Below are 25,466 nucleotides of genomic sequence, written 5' to 3'. Positions count from 1 at the left end.
ACAAAAAAAAAGTGTCACTCTACAAAAACATTCCAAATGTGAAACAGCATTAGGTAAAAAGGATGACTGAGGAATGCTCACTGCATGATTAAACTCCTGCTCCTCCCAAGATTATACTTGCTGTCTGGTGTTTGGGTATTAAATCCTGTATTGATTCCTTCAGCAAGGAAAACGAGGCAAGCAGACTGATGAAATAACAACACAAAAAGCAAGAAAACAATAATGTTACACATACCACTATCAAATTGCCAGCCAGTGGCCCATAAAACTGTCACTTCTATCTGCTTTTTAGACGAATAAATGAATGTATGAGGGGTAGGCTTTCTTGCACCGCGACCTACGACGAAAGTCTGTTCCTGTATTTTAAAAAACAGTTCCTTACTCAGAGACACAGCTACAATCTTAAACCTTCCTCACATTTTGTCAGCTAGTTACAAATCAAGAAATGCTCTATGGCTGCAGCACACTGAATTTGGACTGATCCTGACTATGGTGGTGATGGTGATTGTGGTGGTGGTGGTGGTGGTGGTGGTGGTGGTGGTNNNNTGGTGGTGGTGGTGATGATGATGATGATGATGATGATGATGATGGTAGTGGTGATGATGGTGATGGTGGTAACATTAACAAAAGTTGATAAAACTAAGTTCCTTAATAGAGTGGCCTTAAAAAATGGGCCTATGGTAACATCCCATGGTGGTAATTATCAGAATGATGAGTATGGAGAATAACAAGCAGCAACAGAAATTTGAAGAAGTCAGGTGAGAAACCTGCTCCAGTTACATTTTATCTCCTATAAATCTCACATGGACTATCTTGGAACTGAAACCATGCCTCTATAGTAAGAAGCTGATAACTATATAAGCTATGGCAAGCCCCCCAACTTACTGCAATAAGAGCACACTGATTCACATTCAGATCTGTATTCGACCAGCAGCGGTTAGCATCTCACCAGGACAAATGCTATCCTGACTTGAGGACGTGTGTGGTTTTTGTTAGTCTCTCCCAAAGCAATTTCCAGCATATTATCAGGTCAAAATCACTTATTCCATGTCCATAACAATTCATAGATCAACACATTATTCGCACTACACAATCTAAGATACTGAGAGTGTTGCTAAATAAACAACATGTAAATTAACATCAAATATAGGAGATGGTCAAAACAATGGAAACACACACACATACCCAGCAGGCCCAGCAGTATAATACACGCAGTCACAGGAGCGAGACACAACATAAAGCACAATCCACATATGATAATAGAAAGAGTGCTCCGACAGAAGAGATTAGAGGTGACTCGAGAAGTGAGATACGACGTAGGAAAAATCCTGAACAATTTTAATATTTGATATTTGTCGGTATATATGATAAATATATATTTTAATTATTTTAATATGAAGACAAGGCATGCAGTGAACTAGTTTGACGCTAATCGAATAAGCACCTGAAGATGGCACTTTTGTGCCGAAACATGTCATGCGGAAGAAAGGAGTGAGGTAGATAAGTGTATGCACTAAAAGACGGTGAAATAAATCATGGACTTAAATCAGTGCAACAGGATGCTAAAATATAACATTATTAATGGAAACACTACAGATACTGTAAGAATTTCTTCATTAATATGGTAGCGGACCACCTTTTGCCTTCAATACAACCACACTCCCTCTTGGAATAGACTTGTACATCTTTTGAACAGTCTCCAGTGGAATTTGATACCATTCTTCTTCCTCACTGACCAGAGTGATTCAGTGATGTTCAAATCTGGTGATTGTGCTGGCCAGAGAACATGAAGTTCACCTTCATGCTCTTCAAAGCATGACTCAACAGTTCCAGCTGTGTGAATGCATCTTTGTTTGGAAATAACGTCTGGATCATGGGATGCACCTGATTACACAACCTGTCCACTTACTCCCTTGCACTAATCCGGCCATGAAGGGTAATAATGGGACCAACAGAATACCATGATATTGCTTCCCAAACCAACACAGAACCTCCCCCGGTGTTTCACTGTTGGAACCAGGTATTCCTGATTGTATGCTTCCTTCGGTGTTCTCCAAACATAAACTCTTCCTAATGCAAGGAACATGATAAAGAACAACTCATTTACCCATATCACACGTGCGTTTTCAGTTGTCTGATGTCCAGGTTCTGTTTGTGACACCATCGTTTATGAATCTGAGCATTATTTTCAGTAATCAGAGGTTTAGCAATTGCAGCCCTATAGTGTATGTTGAATTTGTAGTAACAGAGTCTTCACGATGAATATTCAGTTCTGCTGTCACCTCTGCTGCAGCAGATCTGCAACTCTTTTCTGTAATGTTGATTTTTGCCCACTGTTCCTCTTTGTTGATGCTGTCTTCCCACAATTTGTGTATGCCAATATAACCTTAGAACTTGTCATTCTTGAGATACATCTAACAATGTGGCTGTGTTTGTTACAGACGCTCCAGCTAAACCCACATCAAAGACCTGTCCCCTTTCAAAATCAGACTAGTCTCTCATTTTCCGATTCTTTCACACAGACCATCATTGCACACAATCACTAATACATTAACAGAATCACTATAGAGTGTAAACAAATGGAAGAACATTCAGTGTTGCCAACCAAAGTTCTTTCAACACAGCCATCACAAACAAATTCTATTCCTCAATTTCTTAGTGCTTCCATTATTATGTCCACCCCATGTACATGCACAATAGGTTCTTAAATGGGTCTACTGTGGTTTGATTACTGGAAAAGGCATCAGAATTTCTCTTCACAATCACAATTATAAAGTAAGTAAAGATATCCCTGTACCAGGCCGAACAGGCCCATAAGGTTGTGAGACGCTGAGGGTCCCACATTATCTAGACAATCGGCCCTTCCAGCCGCTATAGGCCCTGGGGTTTACTCAGCCTCTAACAGAAATGAGTACTACGAATTAATTAAATAATTTTCCTGGGGAGTAAAGTGCAGCCAGCGCGTAAGGCTGACAACATTACCGCCATCTTTAAGCCAACTGTCTAGATAGTGTGGGACCCTCAACGTCTCACAACGCTATGGGCCTTCAGGGCCTTGGACAAGGATAGCTTTACTTTTTTTTTACTTTTAGAGCCGTTACTATGTGATGACCGCCAAACAGGCGAATATACCAGAGATGTTTCTACGCAATGGCTTGGTAAACATGTTCCCAGAACAATAAACCAAGATGAAACAACAGAATAGCTGTGTTTTCTATGTTATCCGTGCCAAGTTACAAGGAAGGAACAGGGCTAGAGCTTAGTCAGTGCTGTATGGGAATCTGTGAAAAGAGGACTTAAGCCAAAGCCAGAGGATAGCTATTGCTGGAGCCTTTACCAGGAAACGGCTAGTAACAGAATAAGAACACTAAGAGTGTGCACTCTAACGAACTGTAAAATGTGGAAATACGAGTGATAGTGTTACAGCTATTTGTAGTAAAGATGTGTTAGATCTATTTACTATGGTCAATGCCTCACATTGTGAGAATACTGTAACATGAATATTTAAACACTGTCCATTAGATGTCACCAGGCAATGACCAGTGAAGACGCAGCAAACAAAGAAGATTCAGTGTTTGCAGAAGTGATTTGTTAAGTTGCAAATTAGTGATAGTGTTATAATTCTTTGTAGTTTTGAGTTATAAGTGTTCAGTAAATCCAATTATTAAACCAAACCATATGTCTGGTCAAAAATACATGATAAACTGCTGTCAGAAGTGTGATAGGATTGATTCAATTAGTTGTTATAACATCACACTACAAAAATGGAGCAAATTCTAGAGTGCCTGCTGGTGGGAATAACAGAAATTCAGGAAAATATGAAAGCCCATTATGAAAAAATGAAAGCCAGCCACGAGAAGCTGGAAGCCAGTCAAGAAGAAATGACAGACCAGATGAAAACCAATTATGAAAGGATGAAAGCCCTGATGGATGCCAACCTAGAAAAGATGAGGGACTGCCTAGGATCAAAGGAGGCCTGTCTAGGAAATATGGAAGCCATGATGAAGGCAGCCAGGAACAAATGAGAGGTGAAATTAAGACTGACCTGGAAGAAATAAAGGTCACATACTTGGAAGCTAATCAAGGAAAGATAGGGGCCACAATGGAGTATTATAACTGCCCCCCATACGCTTACCACACTGCAGGACCAGTCTTGTGATGCTCTACACTGTGTGTAAAGTAGGCTACAGAGGCAACTGAGGTCTGATTCAGGGACCAGCATCTGGCTGCTGAGTACTTCAACCAACAGGAAACAAGGACCCTGATTCAGGGACCAGGATCTGGCTGCTGAGTACTTCAACCAACAGGAAACAAGGACCCAAATCCTTGTTGAATCCCCATAGGAGTTCACCATTGCCATCAAACTGTTGACCCACTTTCCTGCACTACACAAGGGCCACGTTCATGGGGGAGCACACAGGGCATTCAGCAACAAGACAGGAGACTGATGCATCAAACAGCAGCTACTTCTGGGAGGCAAGAACACACTCAATGGGGCCTTCGACCTGACTTTAGGACTGGAAGTTGTAAAGTTAACAGTTGGATCTTCAACCACACTCTGGAAAATGAGTGACAGGGCACTATGGAGCAGCTAGCCCTTTCCAAAATGAAAAAAGAGACTATCAAGAGCTTATGTGCTGGCACTGTAGAAGCACCAATGTCTTTTAGAAGTTCTGTCCACACAAACCAGACAGCCTCAAGGGGCTTTGCACCAAGATGAACAGATTTGTGGTAAACCGCCAGTCATAAAGTAACTCTGACTCTTAGAGTGGGCAGTTGAGGACTGGATTCATCACAGGCAGAGAGCTGTGAGATGGCAGAGAACTGAATCCAAACCCAGATGGTCACTAATATGTAACAACATGTTTCTGAGCATATGTCAAAACCACTTTATGGGAACAGTGGAAATTTCATGCCTAGTATTTTCTTGAACTTCTCCCAATGAGTGTGGCTTTATCACATATACTTCTTCTGTCAGCGTCCCCACAAATAAATGTCACAAGGATTTAAATCGCATGATCACTGAGGCCATAATCCTCCACTGATGACCTGTGTTCCAAATCTAATGCATCCACAAAACTGTTCACAATAATTGTTGCTAAATTATCTTGCATAAAGTGCGGGTGCAATTTTTCTTCATCAGTCAGCTGAATGGTGAGAATTGTGGCAGAATTAATTTCTCAGAATGTTCAGAATTTCATATAACAAGCAGGCCTATCTACTTTCTCAGATAAGATTATTCAGAATTTAAAGTTTAATTTAAAAAAAGAAAACATGGGCCCAATTATTCTCTGCACACTAACTGTACACCATACCCCCATTTAAGTCATGCAATAGCACTTCATGAACAGCATAAGTATTTTCTGTGCTCCAATATATGACATTTTGGCTGTTTAAGTGACACTTAAAGTGAACCATGCCTTGTCAGAATAAAACAAAAGTTCTGGATCAAGAAACCCATAGAATACTGATTCTGAATCTATCTAAAGTATAGAATTCCTTCTTCACAATTTGGAAGCAAACCGCTGGTCATAAAATAACTCTGACTTTGACATTGAGTTGCAATTAAGGAAGTTATACAGTAGCCAGTTGGCAAGCATGTGAGCACAGAAGCTGAAGAATATCTGTTGTCAGAAGCCATTACCAAGCAACAAGTGAAGACATAGACAACTTTATATGCACTGTAGTCACAGTGATCTGGAAAGTGCGTACATCAGTAAGACATCCCTGCACTCCCAGTAGGCAATTCTGCTTGCATATAACTTTTGCCTCATAATCTGCCAAAGCAATATTTGTCACCTAATTTTACTTTTTTCTCATCAAGTCAATTCCAAACTGCCTTTTATTTTCTAATGCTACATCCCATATTTTGTGCTGCCATCTTAATCATAAAAACTAAATTATACAACACTGTGTCAAACATTAAATGCTCCTTCCACTTATATCTAACCAATCTATAGGCATGTATTCAATGCTATATTTAGTAACAATTTCTTCTTCCAATAAGTCAACTTCACTACTATTATTTCTACTAATACTGTTGTTTCAAATGTGAAATCTCTTAATTTCCGTATCAGTCTAATTGTGCGTTGATGCTCTGTTGACAAGGATTCTAAACAACTCAAAAAACAAACACTGCAGGAGGTGCTCCTTTCAAAACTCAGCCAGCACACTGACTATGATAACTGAGGTTCATCAGTTTTCCTCAACCCCACTTGGCATATGCTGTGTTGAGAATCATGCACTCAGTGCAACGCATTAACACATGCATTGCCAGTGACGTTACCCCAGAAACGTTACAGTGACAGCTCAGGTACCATTGCTTAGCAACAGCAAGTAAACAGTCATTGCTGTGTAAGGTCTACAACAACAGTGGATCGGGTGCTAGCCAATCGCAAGCTAGAAACCATTTGCTGCCTGGAAACGGCTGAGTAAAGAGCTGGTGTTAGGCAAAGCCTGCAACAGTACGGACAGTGACACGTTTTCTATAGGTCCGACTACACCGTGACCCTGCAAGTTGTAGGAGGCAATGAAAAGGGAAGTCTCAAATGTGAGACAGTAAAATATGGTTGCCAAGTCCCAAGGGACTAGGACCCAAGAAACACTGCACTGGCAAGGGCCAGCAGCATACACAAAAGACAAGACCCATCCTCTTGTCAGAGAGGGCACCCCACAGAAACAAGACCATAACAGTTGAGGCGTAATAAATATCTGGTCATGAGCCCCAGGGGGGTGATCAATACTAAGACTGATCATCAGTTGCAATATGACTTTGACTTTGGAAGAGAAGAAGCCAATGTGCAGTGGGCGCCAGTAGAAGCCAGACAGAAGACAGTGGAAGCCGGCATGAAGAGTTCGACAGTTCTGCAGTATATTGAGAGTTTTTAATATGGAAGAAGCGACTGTGAAACAACTTGTTCAACATTTTCTGTTATAGTTACATTGAACTGTAGTTACGTCATTATATTATATTTAAGTATCCTGTTACATTGCACACTTCTATATGTATAATATAAACTCTGTCGTAAATGTAACACTTTATTGTAGTTCTTGTCCCCCTTCTCTTACACTACATGTTTTGGCCGTAACCGGCCATCATCAGCTGTATCTCACTTCATGTAGCTGTCACACTGCCAATCAACAAGGGGAGTTCTGGAATATCAGGTGCCAACTGACGACAGAACAATGAACAATTGTAAATCTGGAGTTTAAATGTTGATATTGAGTGCAGTGTGATAGCTACGTGAAGTGAAATACTCCTGATGATGGCTGGTTATGGCCAAAACATGTAGTGTAAAAGAAGAGGGACAAGAACTACAATAAAGTATTACATTTATGATGGAGTTTATATTATACATATAGAAGTGTAGTTACGGCATTGAGTAATAAAGTGACATCGCAAGAATACACTCCTCGAGGTCTTGTTTCACGACATGCTGGGATAGTACCTGGATTGTGCCAGGACTGCTGCCTTCCAAATCCTTTCCAATAAATCATTCATCTGTCATTCTACCGTTCAATGTTATATAGCCTAACTACTGACAGCATCATTAAATAACCCTTTGGCGATTAGTGAGATGGCCGACCAGAAGGAACAAAGGGTGNCGTGAAATTGATGAAGATCGTCGAAAGACCATTGACCAACTTTCTGAGGAAACGAACATCTCATGGAGCACGGTCCAGCGAATTTTAACCGAAGGTTTGCACATGAGATGGGTGTCTGCAAAATTTGTTCCTCGCTTGCTCGGAGATGACCAAAGAGAAAACCGCGTGAATGTTTGCCGCGACTTGAAGAGTGAAGTGCAGTTTTCCCTAACAGAAAGCAAAATTTCACGCACGCTCTTTGTTCCTTCTGGTCAGCCATCTCACTAATCGCCAAAGGGTTGAAACAGGAACGCACACAACAGAGCACCACAGACAAACCACTTAACTCAGACTGACGCCAGCTCACTAACAGTCGCGGGAGACCCCCAGCTAACACCACCTAGCAGCACAACTCGTAACTACAAAGCATGCGCGCGCAACAGGTCGTTTTCGGTTATTTTTGGGTCCCTCCTCGTATATTCACAACTTCCTAGACCTAGTTGAGATGATATGGCTTCCCAGCATGTGTGGAATGGCAAGGTGTGAATTTGAATGTGGTTTTTCCATGACCTATGTGTGTTGTCCTGACAACATGAGCTATTCTGTCTCAGGCTTGATTTTATATTTTTCTGGACCAAGGATGAATGATGTGTAGTCATCATGAATTTGTAATATGTAACATGTTTTATATCCAGCCCTATGGGGAGATGATTGGATCCATGAAATGATAAATAAATGTAAATGTAAATGTCATGTGTTTCTCAGAATCCCAATAGAATATTAATTCTCTATAAATTTAAAAACTTCTGGAAGGATATGAATAATGTTCATTGCACGTGTAGTTCAAAAGCAAAATCACATTTTGTAACCCTAAATCACTCTTTTCTCATACTATATGTGGCCAGTACACATGCAGAATACAGTTTGGGTTCACCTAAACTAATACCACTTGGTCCAACCTAACCTCAAAAGGAAAAAACTAACACACCAAACTAAACTGAACTGAGAACGAACTTTATGGAATGAAAACTGTACTAAAATTTGGTATGGCAGACAATTCTGGTTACTCTCTACACTTTAACCAGCAATACATCATCATTCGCAGTGTACAGCGGAAATATACTGTAATTAAAAAAGCTTTACCTCTTTAGCTATTTGATCTAGAGCTTGATCTTCTGCTGAATGTTTCGTGGCACCACGCCGACGTCCACCTCCAACAGCAGGGTTATCCATGATTCATGAAGGGCAAGGATTATTATTTTTAACTGAAAACAATACATATATATATATATATATCAGATATAGTGGCACAATTAAACATGCAATTCAAAATACATATGCAAGCCTATTAAGCCTCATTCATTGTAAAATACATTGAATTCTAGTTGCCTGAAATGAGAGCATTATGATTTCAAATTATGTTCATATTTAAGTGAGTTAACTAGCTGCCAGTTATAAAAACCAAAAGGCATCACTGTGTACTGATAACTGTTTAGTTCGTATTGAGTGACTTACTAGCTGTATTGGAAAGAGACAATATGAAACAAAGGACTGTCTGGATAAGCATGAGAATAAGGAAAAGGAATCAACTCAATGCATCTAGTGCACTTATTACAGAACTAGCATCAAAAGGCAGAAAAAGCTACAAAATTAACCTAAGAAATCAGTGAAGAAGTCCATTAAATTATTAGCTATGATAGGCCTGAAAATACAGAACCAACTGTCATGGCCCTGGGAAATAGTATCAGCCCAAATAAAACTTTTAAATTTCAATGTCCTATCTTGCTGGTACTGAAAGCCTATCATTTCCATAACATCCATGTTGTGCTCCAAGAAAACACAGTATATTGTTTTCTGACACAGTTGTTACCAGCTTTCTGTAATTCTGTACCAATTTCACTCTACAAGAAGCTGCCAGCTTTTTCACACCAAACTAATTTCAGCTTGTACATATCATTGCTTCCCACACCACTCTTCTCTATTTCCTAACTCTGTTCAGCCCCTGACTGCAGACCGTTTTAATTCTCTTGTTTCTCTTTTTCTCTCTTAATGCAATCTGCAGTTTTCCCTTCAGTGTCGAATTCCTCACTATTCAATGACATTTTGTATTTGCTATTAAATGCTGTTCAAGTCATGTAGAAAACTGGACTTCTATATTATTTGAGTCTGTCTAGTACACTTGATCCGAACTTCAATTCAAGCAACAGGAGTGGTGTGAATGAGGCTTTAGACTGTCATCCCTGGTAACACATTATGTAGTCTAACCTATCACAACCCTAACCTAGAATTAATAATACCCCCATAACAAAAGATTCACGCCACTTAAAATCACATACTCTGTAGGCAGATACGTTTCGTCTGCTTCAAAAACTTATAAATCATAAAAGACATCAAGAAAATAAATTTCCCTAGCCAACCAACCAAGCCCAGAATTCTACAAAGATGTAAATTTTGTTGTTCTGAACAGGAAATCCAAAGGAATTCATAAAACACTAATACTCACATATTACAACATCGATAAATGTCTTCGTTTCACCCAAAAGCCCATTGTCTGTGAAACCCAAAACAGTCGAAGAAATCATCTGCTATAAATAATCAATCGCTCAACGACCTTCATGTCACTTGCCTGGGCCTCTATATAAGTTCCGGAGATTTCACAGTGAGGGTGTAACCATATCACTTTACATCTTCAATGCAGAATTGCTTTTAAAAAGTCTCTTTTTGGCTCGGTCATGTGTACAATTGGGGTCCAGCTCCTACTTCTTATGACAGCCTAAATAATTAACACTCAATAAACACATGTGTCCCATTATTTTCACGGATCTCTCCTTTGCTACATTACGCTAGGCAACTGCTAGGTAGATTCCGTGTTTCGTAAGTTCTGTAAACTACGTCGTTTTGCTACTTTCCATCACTGACGGTGTGACTTTCAATCTTAGATTTGTAATTATGTGAATAATATCAGTTCCTACAAGGTATGCATAATATTGAACCATACGTAATTAATCTGGCAGTAATGCTTACGTATAGTCGCCCATGAGCACTTCGTGAATGATGATTAGCATGAGCCGCGGGCGAATATCATGTCACGTAGGTAAAAACCTCTTTTCAGCCAAGATGCTATCGGACCAACTTTCAACAGAATTTCATAACTAAATAAAATTACTCAGCTTCAAATACGAACATTTACATGTGTGTACACACATGGCAGAAAAAAAAACAGTAAGGAAGATTGTTAAGGCGGTAACGCTTCTTATATTCTGGTTCGAATTTCGGCGAGGATACCAACTATACCGACCGGTGTTTTATGAGATTCCTCAGTCCCTCCAGGAGAGTTCCAAAGTATTGCCTTCGATTATGCCACGATCTCTTCCACATACTTTCCAATTCGTTAACTGGCATCTAATCATTTGGCTTAGAAATTGTACTAAAGCACTTGCCACAGAGAATAAGTTAAGCTCGTGCCATCTGAAGAGAAAGGTTACCTTTTGAACTTAAACATATTTGTATGCTTGCTAGGAAACGGGTACATGGTTATAATTAGATCATTCTGTCGTTTTAACTTCCTGAATCTCACGATTACCAGTCACACTGTATTTCTGTGCTGAAAGATTTTTTCTCTCATATATATAAACAAGGGGCAGAATTTTCCACAGAGAGGAATATTTTGATATGAATTCCATTTTGAATTAGACTGCTGCTTTTTAAGAAACCATGAAAAGCTTCTCGAACTCTCCCTGAATTTCTTCCAGCTCAATCACAGCACTCTTCAAAATTCTTCATGACATAGAAAAAATGCAAATGAAATATAGTATTGATGTCACTGGTGCTGTATTTCCAGATTTTATTACACAGATCATCTGTAAAAAAAGACTCATAAATTTGCAGCTCATCTTATTTTATATATACTGTCACATGTATAGTGTAACTATAAATGGGTTTCGATTGATGACTTGGATTTATTGCATTCTTTGATAAAGCGCGTGACTACACCACAGTTCACTATTACACACAAACACACACACTAGTGACCACATGGCGGCCATGTTGTCCACCAATAAGAAAAGAGATTCGATGGCTGTCAAGGGGCTGGGGGAAGAAACTGACATAGGAGAAGGGGAAACACGATGACAACAACAATTAATGATAGCAGATACTACACACAGATCTCGACCAATCAGAGAGCCTAAACAAACCAATTTGAATTCCCTCAATTTTATGCGGTTAATGTGGTTCATTGGTCACGGTAGCCGAGCTGTCGTCGCTCGCTTGGAAACCGGGATCTTGGGTTCGAATCCCACTCAGGGGTTGAATGTTTAGTTTGTGTGTGTGCGTTTTTCTATGTTTGTGTACAGGTAGAGGCCTTGCGACGAGCTGATCACCCGCCCAAGGTGTTCTACCTAGTGCGTAAGATCTAGAAAAACCGAAAGTTCATGGAAGTAGGCCTAGGCCCACTGGGGCTGTAGTGCCAAGAAGAAGAAGAAGAAGACTGTGGTTCATTATATGCAAATTGGTAAGTATGAATTTTGATTTGATGTGGTTGCGAAACGAAAGTAGACATTTGCAAACGAAGTTACAGCTCCATATTAAACATATTAGTTGTGTATATGAATGTTATGCTTACTACCACAAATGAAATTAGAAACATACAGAATTCTTTCAAGCCTAAAATTTGTGAGGTTATCATGAACTGTCATCTAAACGATATTTGTTTAATATGTTCTTCAACTTTCGGTTTATCCCAAAGATTGTCTGTTGAATGTGAAGGAGTTCTAAGAGTACCGTGATGGTGTTGTAATTTTTGTATTGCTTCTTGCAGTATAAACATGAAAACGAAAACATGTGCTGCTGCTGGGTGTTTGTCATCCAGCAAGCAAGGCATTCAGCATGGTACGTCTGTTTTAATTCATGGTGTAATTACTTTATTATGTGTTGCTTAATCCAATGAATAAATTAAGTTTAGTGTGTGTCTGTGTTCAATTTATTCAACATAACCCAAAAATTTAGAATGTGTACCAAGTTTGTAATGTTTACTGAAGAATTATTTCTAGGTTTTGAGACTATTTGTTCTACTTTTACAGGGCTGCGGTATGGGCAGGAAAAGTTGGAATATCTTGCACTATTGATTCTGCTAGAAGACTGCACAATAAATATTTGTGCAGCAAACATTTCCTGGACAGTGATTTCACTACAGCTGAAAGGGTACACCTGAACAGAGTGACAGTGCCATGTGATTCAGATTCTGCTTCACACTCATGCCCACAATCTCCTATCCCTTCATTACATATACCTTCCTTGGATCCTTTGCCCTCACTTATAACTCCCACCCCTTACAGCAAGACAATGGTGCACTCCACTGTAACACCTATTCCTATACATGCAGACAGTCCTTCCACTTCCTCTCAGATGTCTGCAGTCCAACCACCACCAACAGTAGCAAACACCTTTGCAGCAAAAGAAACCTCTCTTCCCCTAAGCTCTGTAAATATAAATGCTTCTGATGGAGAACTCGGGCATATCAGTTGTCAAAGTTCTTCCTCAAAGCCTAGAGCAAAGCATTCTCNAAAAAAAAAAAAAAAAAAAAAAAAAAAAAAAAAAAAAAAAACTTCATTTGGCTTCACTTTCAGAATTGTCACCGAGAGAAAGGAAATTATATGAACATGTTTGGAATAAAGAGAGTGCGCTCTGTAAACTCAAAAAGAAGTATAAGGGAAAGAAGCTGAAAAAGCTCTGTGATGTGGACAGTGACCCACTGATGCACAGTCTTTCATATTTCAGTTTAGGGGCTGCAAGACTTTTGGTAGCAATGTTTTGGAACATTAGACAGAAGCCTAATGGCAGGAGGTGGAATTTTGATGAAAAAGTGTTGGCTCTGTCTCTCCTTAAACGTAGCCCTAAATCCTATATCCTTCTTCGTTCACTGCTCGCCCTCCCATTCAGATGATCCTTGCAGTCTGTCCTGAATAAGGAAAAGGAAAAAAGACGACTTACACATCGTCCCATGTAATACAAGTCTATACAAGAACAACTTTAACAATGTAGGAATTCGACTGCTAAATCATTTACCACAACATATTAAAGAGATACCAGTACTATTCAAGTTCAGAAGTGCTTTGAAAACTTACCTACTTAATCATTGCTTCTACAAAGTGGATGAGTTTCTCTTGTATGGGGCAAGCACTAGCTCTAATCAATTATAATCACATAAGTAATGAATAATTGGTTTTGGAATCGCTACTGCGCAGTTTTCTTTTCCCTTTTCCAGCAACCAAGCTAACACAGTGGAGATTTACCGNATGAAATAAATAAATAAATATTATTCCATTTAGGACAGGCATCAATGCTCGTGGCAGTCCACGTCATGCATGAGTACGCTGTAACTCCGTTAAATCAATCAAATACATTTGTAAGTACATGAATAAAGGCAGCAACATGGCAGTTTTTGGCATGCAACCGGAAAAAAGTGATAGGAATGCGGTCATACATATCGATGAAATCTCACAGTATCAGGCTGGAAGATACATAATCAGCAATGAAGCTGTATGGCGAATTCTTTCATTTCCCATACATGAACGAAGTCCAGCTGTTGTTCACTTAGCAGTACATCTAGAAAACGGACAACGCGTTTATTTCACAACTGCAAATATGCAACAAATAGCCCTGAATCCACCGGCTACAACGTTAACTGCTTTCTTCACGTTATGTCAAAATGACGCGTTTGCAAAAACACTGCCATATTCGGAAGTGCCTACATATTACACATGGAATGCGAGTAGAAGATCATTTGAACGACGCAAACGAGGAGAGCGAGTCGACGGACAAACTGGAATATTCAAAGAAACTACGATGGGCAGACTGTACACCATGCATCCCAATCAAGATGAATGCTTCTTTCTTCGCATGCTGTTGGTAAATGTGCCCTGTTCAACGTCTTTCCAGCAATTGAGAATTGTCAACACATGCCACTTTCCGCAGTGCATGTCAAGCTCTGAATTTATTGGAGAACGCCCGACACTGGGATGTATGCATTACTGACGCATGCAACACGTCACATCCACATCAAATTCGTGCATTGTTTGCAGTCATTGACCGCCTGCTCTCCTTGATCTCCAACAGAGTTATGGGAGAAATATAAATCGCACATGGCTGAAGATATTTTCCGTCTAATGCGGAAGGAAAATTCCAATATGAACACAGATTTCACAGCAGAAATCTACAAGGAGGTGTTGATAATGATTGAAGATTTGTGCTTAGAAATCGCGAACAAAGTTCTCAATCAATTGAGAATGCCATCACTGAATCGATCTGCTGCTGCTTTGTTCAATGTAGAATTGCGTCGTGAACAAAATTACAATACGGGTGATCTTTTGTCATGTGTGCAATCAAATATTCCTAAGCTAACGCTTGAGCAAAAAGGCATTTACTATCAAATAATGCAAACTGTCAATAACGTGGTTGCAGAAATCTTCTTCTTAGATGCGCCAGGAGGAACTGGTAAAATGTTCCTAATTAGATTGATTCTGGCAGCAATTCAGTCCCAAAATGACATAGCCTTAGCTCTTGCATCGTCCGGAATAGCTGCGACATTGCTGCCAGGTGGAAGAACTGCTCATTCCGCTTTGAAATTGCCATTGAACATGCAATTCATTTAAACTCCCACGTGCAACATTTCCAGAGGATCAGGCATGGGAAGGGTATTGCAGAAATGCAAACTCATTGTTTGAGATGATGCACAGTGGCGCACAAAAAATCGCTCGAGGCTCTTCATCGATCATTGCAAGATTTGCGTGGAAACATCAGACCATTTGGGAACACATTAATATTGCTTGCAGGGGATTTCAGGCAAACATTACCTGTAATTCCTCGATCGACACCAGCGGACGAAATAAATGCTTGCCTGAAATGCTCTACTTTGTGGCGACACGTAAAGACGTTAAAATTAACTACAAATATGCATGTCCAGCTGCAAAACGATCCAGCAGCTGAGATATTCTCACATCAATTGCTGGAACTGGGGAACGGAAAAGTTCCAGTTGATCTGACCTCAGGACGAATTTCATTGCCTCATAACTTCTGCAATTTAGTGACGTCAAAAGAAGGATTGGTTGAAAAAGTATTTCCCAATGTTCAAACCAATTATAAGAATCACGATTGACTGAGTGAACGAGCTATTCTTGCGGCCAAGAACAAAGACGTCTACGAGCTTAACAATATCATTCAGTCTAACATTCAATGCGAGGCAGTCACATACAAGTCCATCGACACTGTTGTGGAAGCAGATGAAGCAGTTAATTATCCAACAGAATTTTTTAATTCACTCGATCTGCCAGGGATGCCACCGCACATACTGCAATTGAAAATAGGCGTGCCAGTTATCATGTTGCGAAATATCAACCAGCCAAAGCTTTTTAACGGCACACGGCTTGCAGTAAAAAAATTATTGAGCAACGTCGTAGAAGCAACAATCTTGACAGGACCTTTCAAAGGTGAAGATGTCCTCATTCCTCGCATTCCTATGATTCCAACGGATGTGCCATTTCAATTTAAGAGACTGCAATTCCTAATTCGATTGGCGTTTGCAATCACCATCAACAAAGCTCAGGGCCAATCTTTTGAGTTGTGCGGTTTAGATCTAGGCACAGATTGCTTCTCACATGGACAATTATATTTTGCATGTTCTAGAGTCGGCAAACCAGACAATCTCCATATCTGCACAGACAATGGAACAACAGAAAATATTGTATACCCACAAGCATGGTGAAATTAAACATATTAGAAACGTGCGCTTTCTCTTTTCTTTCTTTTCCATTTAACCAGACTGAGCCACAGCAATGCGTGGCCGGGTACAGCTAGTATAATAATATTATAGTAATAAGCTGATCATGTTACGTATTTATATTAATTGTCTGATATCATGCGTTTTTGAGGGGAATAACATTTTGGTGTGCCGTGTTGAGTCATGGATTCTTCATGGTGTGCCGCGAGTATAAATAGGTTGCGGAACACTGTAATATGCTATCACGAAACATTGTTTGAAAGAACACTTGAATACATATTGGTGCCTGTGTCAAGTCAAACAATCCATAATGTGCGGATCTGGAGATGTAGTAATTAGGAGGAGGAATAATATTTATATTAGGAAATTATTAGTTCCTTAGTTAGATGTAGTGTCTGCTGAATAAGTACAAGAAGAAAAGTAGTCTCATATTTGTATAATTTCTATCCCCTTATTCAACAGATACTACCTCTAACCAAGGAACTGATAATTCCAGAAACACTGATGATACAGTACAGTAATAAATATACTAACTAGTTAGAAAACGGACGGAACTCGTTCCATCGGACAGATGAACTCTTGCACTGTTTCTCAGAGACCATAAAACAATAAAATATTATAATTTCTATCCCCTAAATGGTGAAAATTTTGCTATTTTTTACTTTCTCACTAAATTTAATCTCTTGGTTAGGGCATAGCTTACTGGAGTATAGTGAAGTGACTGTCATACTGGGGAGAGCTGTCTTTACAGCACGTTGAGGAAAAAAAATCAGATCAGAACTGTATTTAGAATTTAGAATGCATTTGCTAACAGTTCTGTAGAAGTTACTATACATGTAGAACAAAATAAACACAGATCATGCAACTCTCCAGTATGGCATCTTAAATATACAATTACCATTTTGTATACTCTCAGTGCTCTGAAATGTGAAGTAGATACACACTGTTTGTACAAGGGAAAGACTGGTTTTAAAGGAGTGTCAGTCATGTGGAAAAGTTATCATTCCTGTCTCTGTTGCAGTAGTGTTGCACAATGAATTGAGCACTGCCCTTGCGAGATAAGTCTGGTCACAGAATTTTCATGTAATGTTTGGGTATAAATTTTATAAATTACTCTGGAATTTTGTCATTACACAAACTCTGCTGTTGCTGAGGGAATTGATACAAATATGTTTTCAGTTACATCCTTAATTAAATGCCCAATATATTTTGAGTTAATTTAACCTAAGGGAAATGTTGGTAAATTGAAATACTCTTGAAGATTATGTAACATCTTTTTCTTTAATTTCTTGTGCAAATTTAACTTGGCTACAGGAAGCTGAATGTTCTATTTCATAATGTAGTATGCATTTTCAGTAATACATTACGTTTAAAACAATTTTCTTTGTGCTTGTGTTGCATGTTTTGTATTTACCCTGACTCCTTGAGACAGATAACTCAAGATCTGAATTAATTTTATGTCTTTGGACCTTCACTCCCATTCCACCTTGTTTAATAGTTTATTTAGTTTCAGATGTTAACTGACTGTTAATAACCAAACAGAAGTACCACATTTCAAAGAAGTTCTGAACATCTTGCTTAGATTATGCTAGTATTTTGTCGTCTTGGTCTTTCCTAGTCCAGAGAATGCATTTTATTTCTCAGTATCCACCAGTGAGGTAAGATGTAAGATAAGATAATGTATCTTATGTAAGATAACACAGAAACAGGACAGACTGGCCATAATTTTAATGTAGCTGGAAGCGCAGCTGAAGTTTTGCATTGTTGGATACTGTCCATCTTCCTGCTCTTTCTGTGGAGGATGTTTGAATTTGCCTTTTCACCTAATTTCCAATTTGTCCAGGATTTTTTGGTGAATTGAATTGGTGTCTGCCTATATTTGTAACCTCCATGCCACTCAGCATGGAATTTCATTGGTGGCTAGAGCATGTTGATCATTCGTCACTACATTTGAATTTCATTGAACATGGATAAACTGTCGATACTTTTCTGCACAGTTGACCACATTGCAATGGAGTTAGGAGATATAATGATCCCTGGTCCTGCTTGCATGTGATGTAGCAATCATCAGCTTGAGCTGAAGAATGCAGTACTGTTCTCGAACTTCATTTCAACTCGTCAAAGTTTGCAGTAGCAGCCAACAACTTTGGAACAGAGCTTGAAAATAAAACATACATCTGGCAGATTTTCTGGCTAGCATGCAGCTTTTGGCCAGTACTAAGTGCTAATATGGGGGATCTTAACCATGAAATTGCATTCAGACTGTAGTAATATTATAAAATGATAGTGGCTCATTTCAGGGTGCTCATTTCTTCCATTAAAGATTTCCACCATTTTGGGGGGGGAATCCAATTTTCTTCAGAGAAAAAATAAATATTTGGGATTACTGTATTTTTGAACTACATCCATTGTCTGGTATTCTGAGGTCCATTGTTGAGGTTAGCTCTTTCTGCTGGACCCAACAGAGTAGGGGTCTCCACCCCCTCACCTAGGGCAGAAACACTGTCCAGTTTCTGAAACATTGTTTTTTAGGATACTGGATGATGGACAAAGGCCAAACACACCCAGTTATCCCAAGTGTTATACACCATCATCAGAAACCCTCTTGACAAATGAAGTAAGTCAGTTTAATGGAAGCATGTTGAATGAAGAATGTTTGTGTGGTGACAAAAGCAGTTAAAAACCTATCCCTGTAACAGGCTGTTGAGGCTCCCACATTTTTTAGACAGTCGACTCACAGATGGCGGTAAGGTTGTCAGCCTTATGTGCCTGCCACCCTTAACCCCCAGGAAGAATCCTGGAACTCATTTCTGTTAGAGGCTGAATGAATCACAGGGCCATAGTGTGCGACTGGAAGGATTATGTAAATTGAAAAGAAAATCCACCTCATTAGGACTCGATAATCCCACCGTTTGCTTATTGTAACTTTTACAGATTGCAAAAAAAATAGGACTCGAACCCATAACCTTCTGGCTTGTAGCATAGTGCCTCAACCAACTACACTACTGCATGCCCCCAACAAAAGCAATTACAATGCATAATGAAGGTCCCCCCCCTTTTTTTAAGATTTTGGGACTGTTTGGTTTGTCATCTTATTTCCATGAAGTAATAATAATTCAATTCAGTTCGTTTTTATTTATGTGCAAACTTAACAGCACAGTGGCCAATTACAAAGTTAGCATGAGTACACAGAAATACACAAAAATTAAAGGGCAAAATACAAAATATGACAGTCTATACAATAGCAATAAATTAGTAACAATTCCAAGAAAAAATTAAGTTAGCTTTAGCAGGTGAGAAAAATAAAATAAGTACATTTCGAATGGTTATTCCATTATGTGGTGAGAAAGGACAATACACATACATACACACATAGAAGTTAATAATAATAATAATAATAATAATAACCCAATTAATTCTTATTTATTCGTGTGGCAGCTCAACATCCTAATTCAATTCAATTCATGTTTAATTACGTACAACTTAACAGCACAGAGGCCAATTAAAAGGTTAGCATGAGTACATAGAATTACATAAAAATAATTAAAAAACAAATAATAATAATCACTGCCATCTGCTTTCATCAGGGCTAAATTAAATCATGTTAGTGATATATTAATTAAATGACTTGTTTTTTATTTATCATTTAAAATGAAAGCAGAGAAAATCATGTAATGCACTTCACAATCTGTACCCTTCACCTTATATTATGATGATGTGGGCTGAAAATGATAGCAATACGAAATTGGTTGTGGGTCTCAAAGGAAGAGAGTGTTTGCAAGATGTGGAATGATAACATTAATGGGGATCTTGGGAAGGTGTAGATTGGATTGATTTGCATGAGGATGGGGTCCAGTTTTTTTTTTGTGTGTGTGAATATAGTGACAAATTTATGTGTTCCATAAAAAACCGAATTTCTTGACAGATTTGTTTAATACAAATGTATACCAGGGGTACTGAGGCCTAATCAAATTAGTGCTCTATCAGTGGAAGTGCACTTCCTGTGGTACATCTAAAGCTGCAGTACAACCAGCCACATCATATGAGTGTTACTGATTCTTTAATCTACCTTGTTGTAATATAAAAAAGGTATGGTTGTGTCTGTGCGTATCTAATTAAGCGCTACACCACGAAGACATACAGGGGAGTGAATGTATATAGATCCACATTTTCTTGACCCTGGCACTAGTTGGAAGTGAGTGCTCAGCTTTGCACCTCAGCCACTTTACTCCCGGGGTTAAAGAGTCCTCAGTACCCATTGGATAGGAGGCTGGATGGGCCCCAGGGCTGGTCTGGATGACAAGAAGATTCTTGCCCCTACAAGAATTCACACTCCAACACCTTTATTGTCCAGCCCATAGCCAGTCGCTATTCCCGCTCTCATGTAGGATATAAAAATGGAAATGTTCTATTTCCTTCTGCAGACAAAGGAGACTAGAGAACTTATTCCTTACTCCTGGCAGTATTGTATTAGCCATGGCTGTTAAAGCAATGTGCAAGTGTTGCTGTACAATCTCCAGATGTGATCTGAATGATACCTTTTTGCACGAGTTAATTTTTACTTTTTTAAGTTTTTTTTTAGTCTGAATCATTCTATAAAGTTTTTGCTATTGTGTATTCTGATACTGACAACAGAAACAGCCATATTGTGGGTGAAAAGCATACTTCTTTTTACTTTGAAATTTAGAATTAGGAACTTTGCATAAGTAAAAAGGTGATTCTCATTCTGGTTTAGGAAATGGCAATGGATTTTCATAGGAGGGAGCTTGATAAATGAAAATTGACTTGATGTCTATTGATGAAAGGTTCTTTATTTAGCTAAACAGTGATCCAAGAAGGAACTATGTATTTTCACTGCTGTCTTCTTTTATACCATATATATTTTGTTCTTCATCTCGTGTGGTTTCATTTTCTGATGATGACGACAGAAAATCTGGAACATCTGCAGAGGACAGCAGCAAGATCAGTCACCAATATCGTTTCTTATTTTTATTATTTTTAGTGGAGTGAGCTAGTTAGGCTGTTGTGTTTGAACAAAACATATGGTAAAGTCCATATAGGTAAACACTTGTCCAATCATTTTTCCTATTCAGGATGGTCTAAAACAAGGAGCTGCTTTATCGTCACTGCTTTTCAAATTTGCTTTAGAGGAAAACCAGGTGGAACTGAAATGAAATGGAACACATCAGCTGTTGGTCTATGCTGACAGTGTGAATCTACTTGTTGATAATATAGATACCATAAACAAAAGCAAACTGGAAGTAAACACATAGAAAACTAAGTACATGTTACTGTCTTGTCACCAGAATGCAGGGCAAAATCATGACATGAAGATAGGTTTTTGAAAATCTGGCACACTTTAGATATTTGGGAACGACTATAACAAATTGAAACTTGATTCAGGAGGAAATTAAGAGGAGACTGAACTTGGGTAATGCTTGCTACCATTTAGTCCAGAACCTTTTGTCTTCTCATCTGCTATCTAAACACAAAAATTAGAATATACAAAACTATAATTTTGCCTGTGGTTCCGTGTGGGTGTGAAACTTTGTCTCTGACATAAGACTGAAGGTGTTTGTGAGCAGGGTGTTGAGAATATTTGGACCGAAGAGAGATGACAGGAGGTTGGAGAAAAATTGGCAGGGCATGTAGCATGAATGGGGGGAGAAGAGGAATGCATATAGGATATTGGTGGGGAAGCCAGAAGGAAAGAGACCACTAGGTAGACCAAGAAATAGGTGGGTGGACAATATTAAAATGGATCTTAGAGATAGGATGGGATGGTATGGATCTGGCTGAGGATAAGGACCAGTGGAGGACTCTTGTGAACACAGTAATAAACCTTCTGGTTCCGTAAAATTCTGGGAAGTTTTTGAGTATCTGCACAGTTGGCAGCTTCTGAAGAAGGGCTCAGCTCCGTGAGTGAGTGAGTGGGGTGAGACTGATTCCACTTGGTACTGTGGCCACAATTGGCCTATTGCAGCAGCCCCAGATGATAGATGATGGTGATTGTGGAGCAGTTGGTGGAATGAAGACTGGCAGGGGAAACCGAAGTACTAGGAGAAAACTTGCCCCAGTGCAACTGCGGTGGGAAGCCAGCATCTCACTGCCTGAGCTATGGCATGGCCTTCAGTCACCAGTAACAAACTAAGGGATGCACCTGCTCGGCTGGCACAAGCATTGCTGTGAAGCCATACTCAAAATGAGTAAACACGTGGTTGACATTTTCATGTCTTAAGTAAAGACTGAATTGGCAGATCAGTTTGAAGACAGTATGTGAGGGTTTCATGCCATTGGTGATTCATATTATGGTCTTCAGAAATAAGTTACGAAAATTCCAAACAGGATCAAAATGCAAGTGCTGCTTTTGCAGTTTTGGGGGCAAGAACAGGATTCCTGTTCAAAGTTTTAATGTTAGATTGTAAGAATGGTGGAAAACATGAGCAGGTCTAATTAGATATCTCTATATGCTGTTGTTTAGACACACTGAGAATATGTTAAAATCATTTTATAAGCCAACAAGCAGAAGTACCTTTTTGCCTGGGATGTGATTGTTTCCTTGTCAGTATCACAATATACAAGTATAGTAGCTAAAACTTTATTTAGAATATGCCATTAGGAAGGTCCAGAAAAACCAGCTAGGACTGAAATTAAATGGGACACATCAGCTACTAGTCTGTGTTGATGATTTGAATCTAGTGGGTGATAACAGATACCATAAAGAAAAAACAAACTTTAAATTGACACTAGTAAGAAGGTTGGTCTAAAAGTAAACACAAGAGAAAACTAAGTATACGAGGGTGGACCCAAAAATAACCGGAAACGACCTGTTGTGCACGCATGCTTTGTAGTTACGAGTTGTGCTGCTAGGTGGTGTTAGCTGGGGGTCTCCCGCGACTGTTAGTGAGCTGGCATCAGTCTGAGTTAAGTGGTTTGTCTGTGGTGCTCTGTTGTGTGCGTTCCTGTTTCAACCCTTTGGTGATTAGTGAGATGGCCGACCAGAAGGAACAATTCTTTTAAGAAATTCTGGATCGTTCTGCACTTCACTCTTCAAGTCGCGGCAAACATTCACATGGTTTTCTCTTTGGTCATCTCCGAGCAAGCGAGGAACAAATTTTGCAGACACCCGTCTCGTGTGCAAACCTTCGGTTAAAATTCGCTGGACCGTGCTCCATGAGATGTTCGTTTCCTCAGAAAGTTGGTCAATGGTCTTTCGACGATCTTCATCAATTGCACGTTTGATTTTGGCAATGTTTTCGTCATTTCTTCCTGTCGAAGGACGCCCGGGGCGTGGCATGTCTTCTGTTGACATGTTGCCAGATTTGAAATGGGAAAACCACTCGTAGACCTGTGATTTCCCCAAAGCATCATCATTAAAGGCTTGCCGAAGCATCCCAACAGTCTCGGCTGCAGTTTTCCTTAACAGAAAGCAAAATTTCACGCACACTCTTTGTTCCTTCTGGTCGGCCATCTCACTAATCGCCAAAGGGTTGAAACAGGAACGCACACAACAGAGCACCACAGACAAACCACTTAACTCAGACTGACGCCAGCTCACTAACAGTCGCGGGAGACCCCCAGCTAACACCACCTAGCAGCATAACTCGTAACTACAAAGCATGCGCGTGCAACAGGTCGTTTCCGGTTATTTTTGGGTCCCCCTTCGTATGTTGCTGTATCATCATCAGAATGCAGGACAAAAATCCTGACATAAAGATTGGTAACAGAGATGTTTTCAAAGTGTGGCACAGTTCAGATATTTGGGAACAACTGTAACAAATCAAAACTTGATTCAGGAGCAAATTAAGAGGAGACTGAATTCAGGCAATGCTTGCAACCATTCAGTCTAGAACCTTCTGTCTTTTCATCTGCTGTTAAAGAACATAATTAGAATACACAAAACTATAATTTTGCCTGTGGTTCTGTATGGGTGTAAAAGTTGGTCTCTGACGTTACGGGAGAAACAAACAGAGTGAGGGTGTTGAGGAGAATATTCGGACTGAAGGGAGGTGAAGTGAGAGAAGGTTGAAGAAAACTGAGGAGCTTCAAAACTTATATTCATCATCAAATTAGAATGATTAAGTCAAGGAGGATGAGATGGGCAGGGCATGTAGCATGAATGGGGGAGAAGAGGAATGCATATAGAATAATGGTGGGAAAGCTGGAAGGAAAGAGACCACTAGGAAGACCAAGACATAGGGGGGTGGACAGTATTAAAATGGATCTTAGAGAGAGAGAGAGAGAGAGATAGGATGGGGTGGTATGGACTGGATCAATCTGGCTTAGGATACGGACCAGTGGAGGGCTCTTGTGTACATGGTAATGAACCCTTAGGTTCCATAAAATTCTGAGAAGTTCTTGAGTAGCTGCATTAGCGCCATCTGAAGGACTCAGTTCCATGAAGTTAGTCTTAGCTAAAGGGCTGCACCATAGCTCAAGCAGTTAGTCACTGGCTTCCCAACAAGGCGGCCCAGGTTCAATCCCGGGTTTGGTCAAGTGGGATTTGTGGTGGACAAAGTGGCGCTGGGGCGGGTTTTCTCTGAGTACTTCAGTTTCCCCTGCCAATCTTCATTCCACCAAATTCTCCAACATCATCATACTCACCCAGGGCAAGCTACAATAGGCCAATCAGTGGCCACCATGCCGAATGGACCCAGTTGGACTCCACCCCCCACTAAGTGAATTAAAAAAAATTAGTTAGCTAAAACCTTATCCAGTATGCGCCAAAACATTCAGTACTGAAATGAAAACACATCCTGTTGATACCACTGTCTATTCATGTGAAGGCCCCTCGCATGACAACCTTCTCAAATCCTGAAGAAATGTCCAATCACCATGTCCCTGTAGCATTCTTGGGTGACGGTAAGAGCATGCTCAATGATATAGGGGCCTAATATATCGTGCTGAGATGGCACACCATATCGTCACACGTGTACTATGTAGCGTTTCCAAACGACAACATCTGGCTGCTCAAAACCAAGGAAGTGAGTTATCTGGCAACCACTTCCGTATGAGCAGAAATAATACTCAACTATGAATACTTTTTCCTCCGTTGAGAGACCCATTTCCAACAACTGCATAACACAACTTCCTTTTCACTACTGGG

The 25,466-nt window shown here is 39.7% G+C and overlaps 1 protein-coding gene and 1 long non-coding RNA gene across 3 annotated transcripts in view; one reads left to right on the top strand and one right to left on the bottom strand.

Moving 5' to 3' along the window:
- LOC111874675 (leucine-rich repeat flightless-interacting protein 2) overlaps nucleotides 1–11,890 on the bottom strand; it is a 94,696-nt gene extending 82,806 nt beyond the window's left edge. Inside the window, exons 1-2 of one of the 2 annotated variants that reach the window (XM_023870376.2) lie at nucleotides 10,088–11,890; nucleotides 8,728–8,849 (exon numbers count right to left, since the gene is read on the bottom strand). In XM_023870376.2, the coding sequence (XP_023726144.1) occupies nucleotides 8,728–8,817 (90 nt within the window). In that variant the 5' untranslated portion in view covers nucleotides 8,818–8,849; nucleotides 10,088–11,890. The remainder of the gene's footprint in view (nucleotides 1–8,727; nucleotides 8,850–10,087) is intronic. The other variant, XM_033755541.1, reaches the window with a different exon arrangement.
- Nucleotides 11,891–12,056: 166 nt separating this feature from the next.
- On the top strand, nucleotides 12,057–13,840 carry LOC111874677. Its single transcript, XR_002844605.2, has 3 exons — nucleotides 12,057–12,097; nucleotides 12,404–12,474; nucleotides 12,666–13,840. It is a non-coding gene; the product is annotated as an uncharacterized LOC111874677 (long non-coding RNA).
- The last annotated feature ends 11,626 nt before the right edge of the window (nucleotides 13,841–25,466 follow it).

This window comes from Cryptotermes secundus, unplaced genomic scaffold (assembly GCF_002891405.2).
Source record: "Cryptotermes secundus unplaced genomic scaffold, Csec_1.0 scaffold56, whole genome shotgun sequence".
Classification (NCBI taxonomy): domain Eukaryota; kingdom Metazoa; phylum Arthropoda; class Insecta; order Blattodea; family Kalotermitidae; genus Cryptotermes; species Cryptotermes secundus.
Note: the sequence above shows the minus strand (reverse complement) of the source record. Positions and strands in the feature narration are given on the sequence as shown.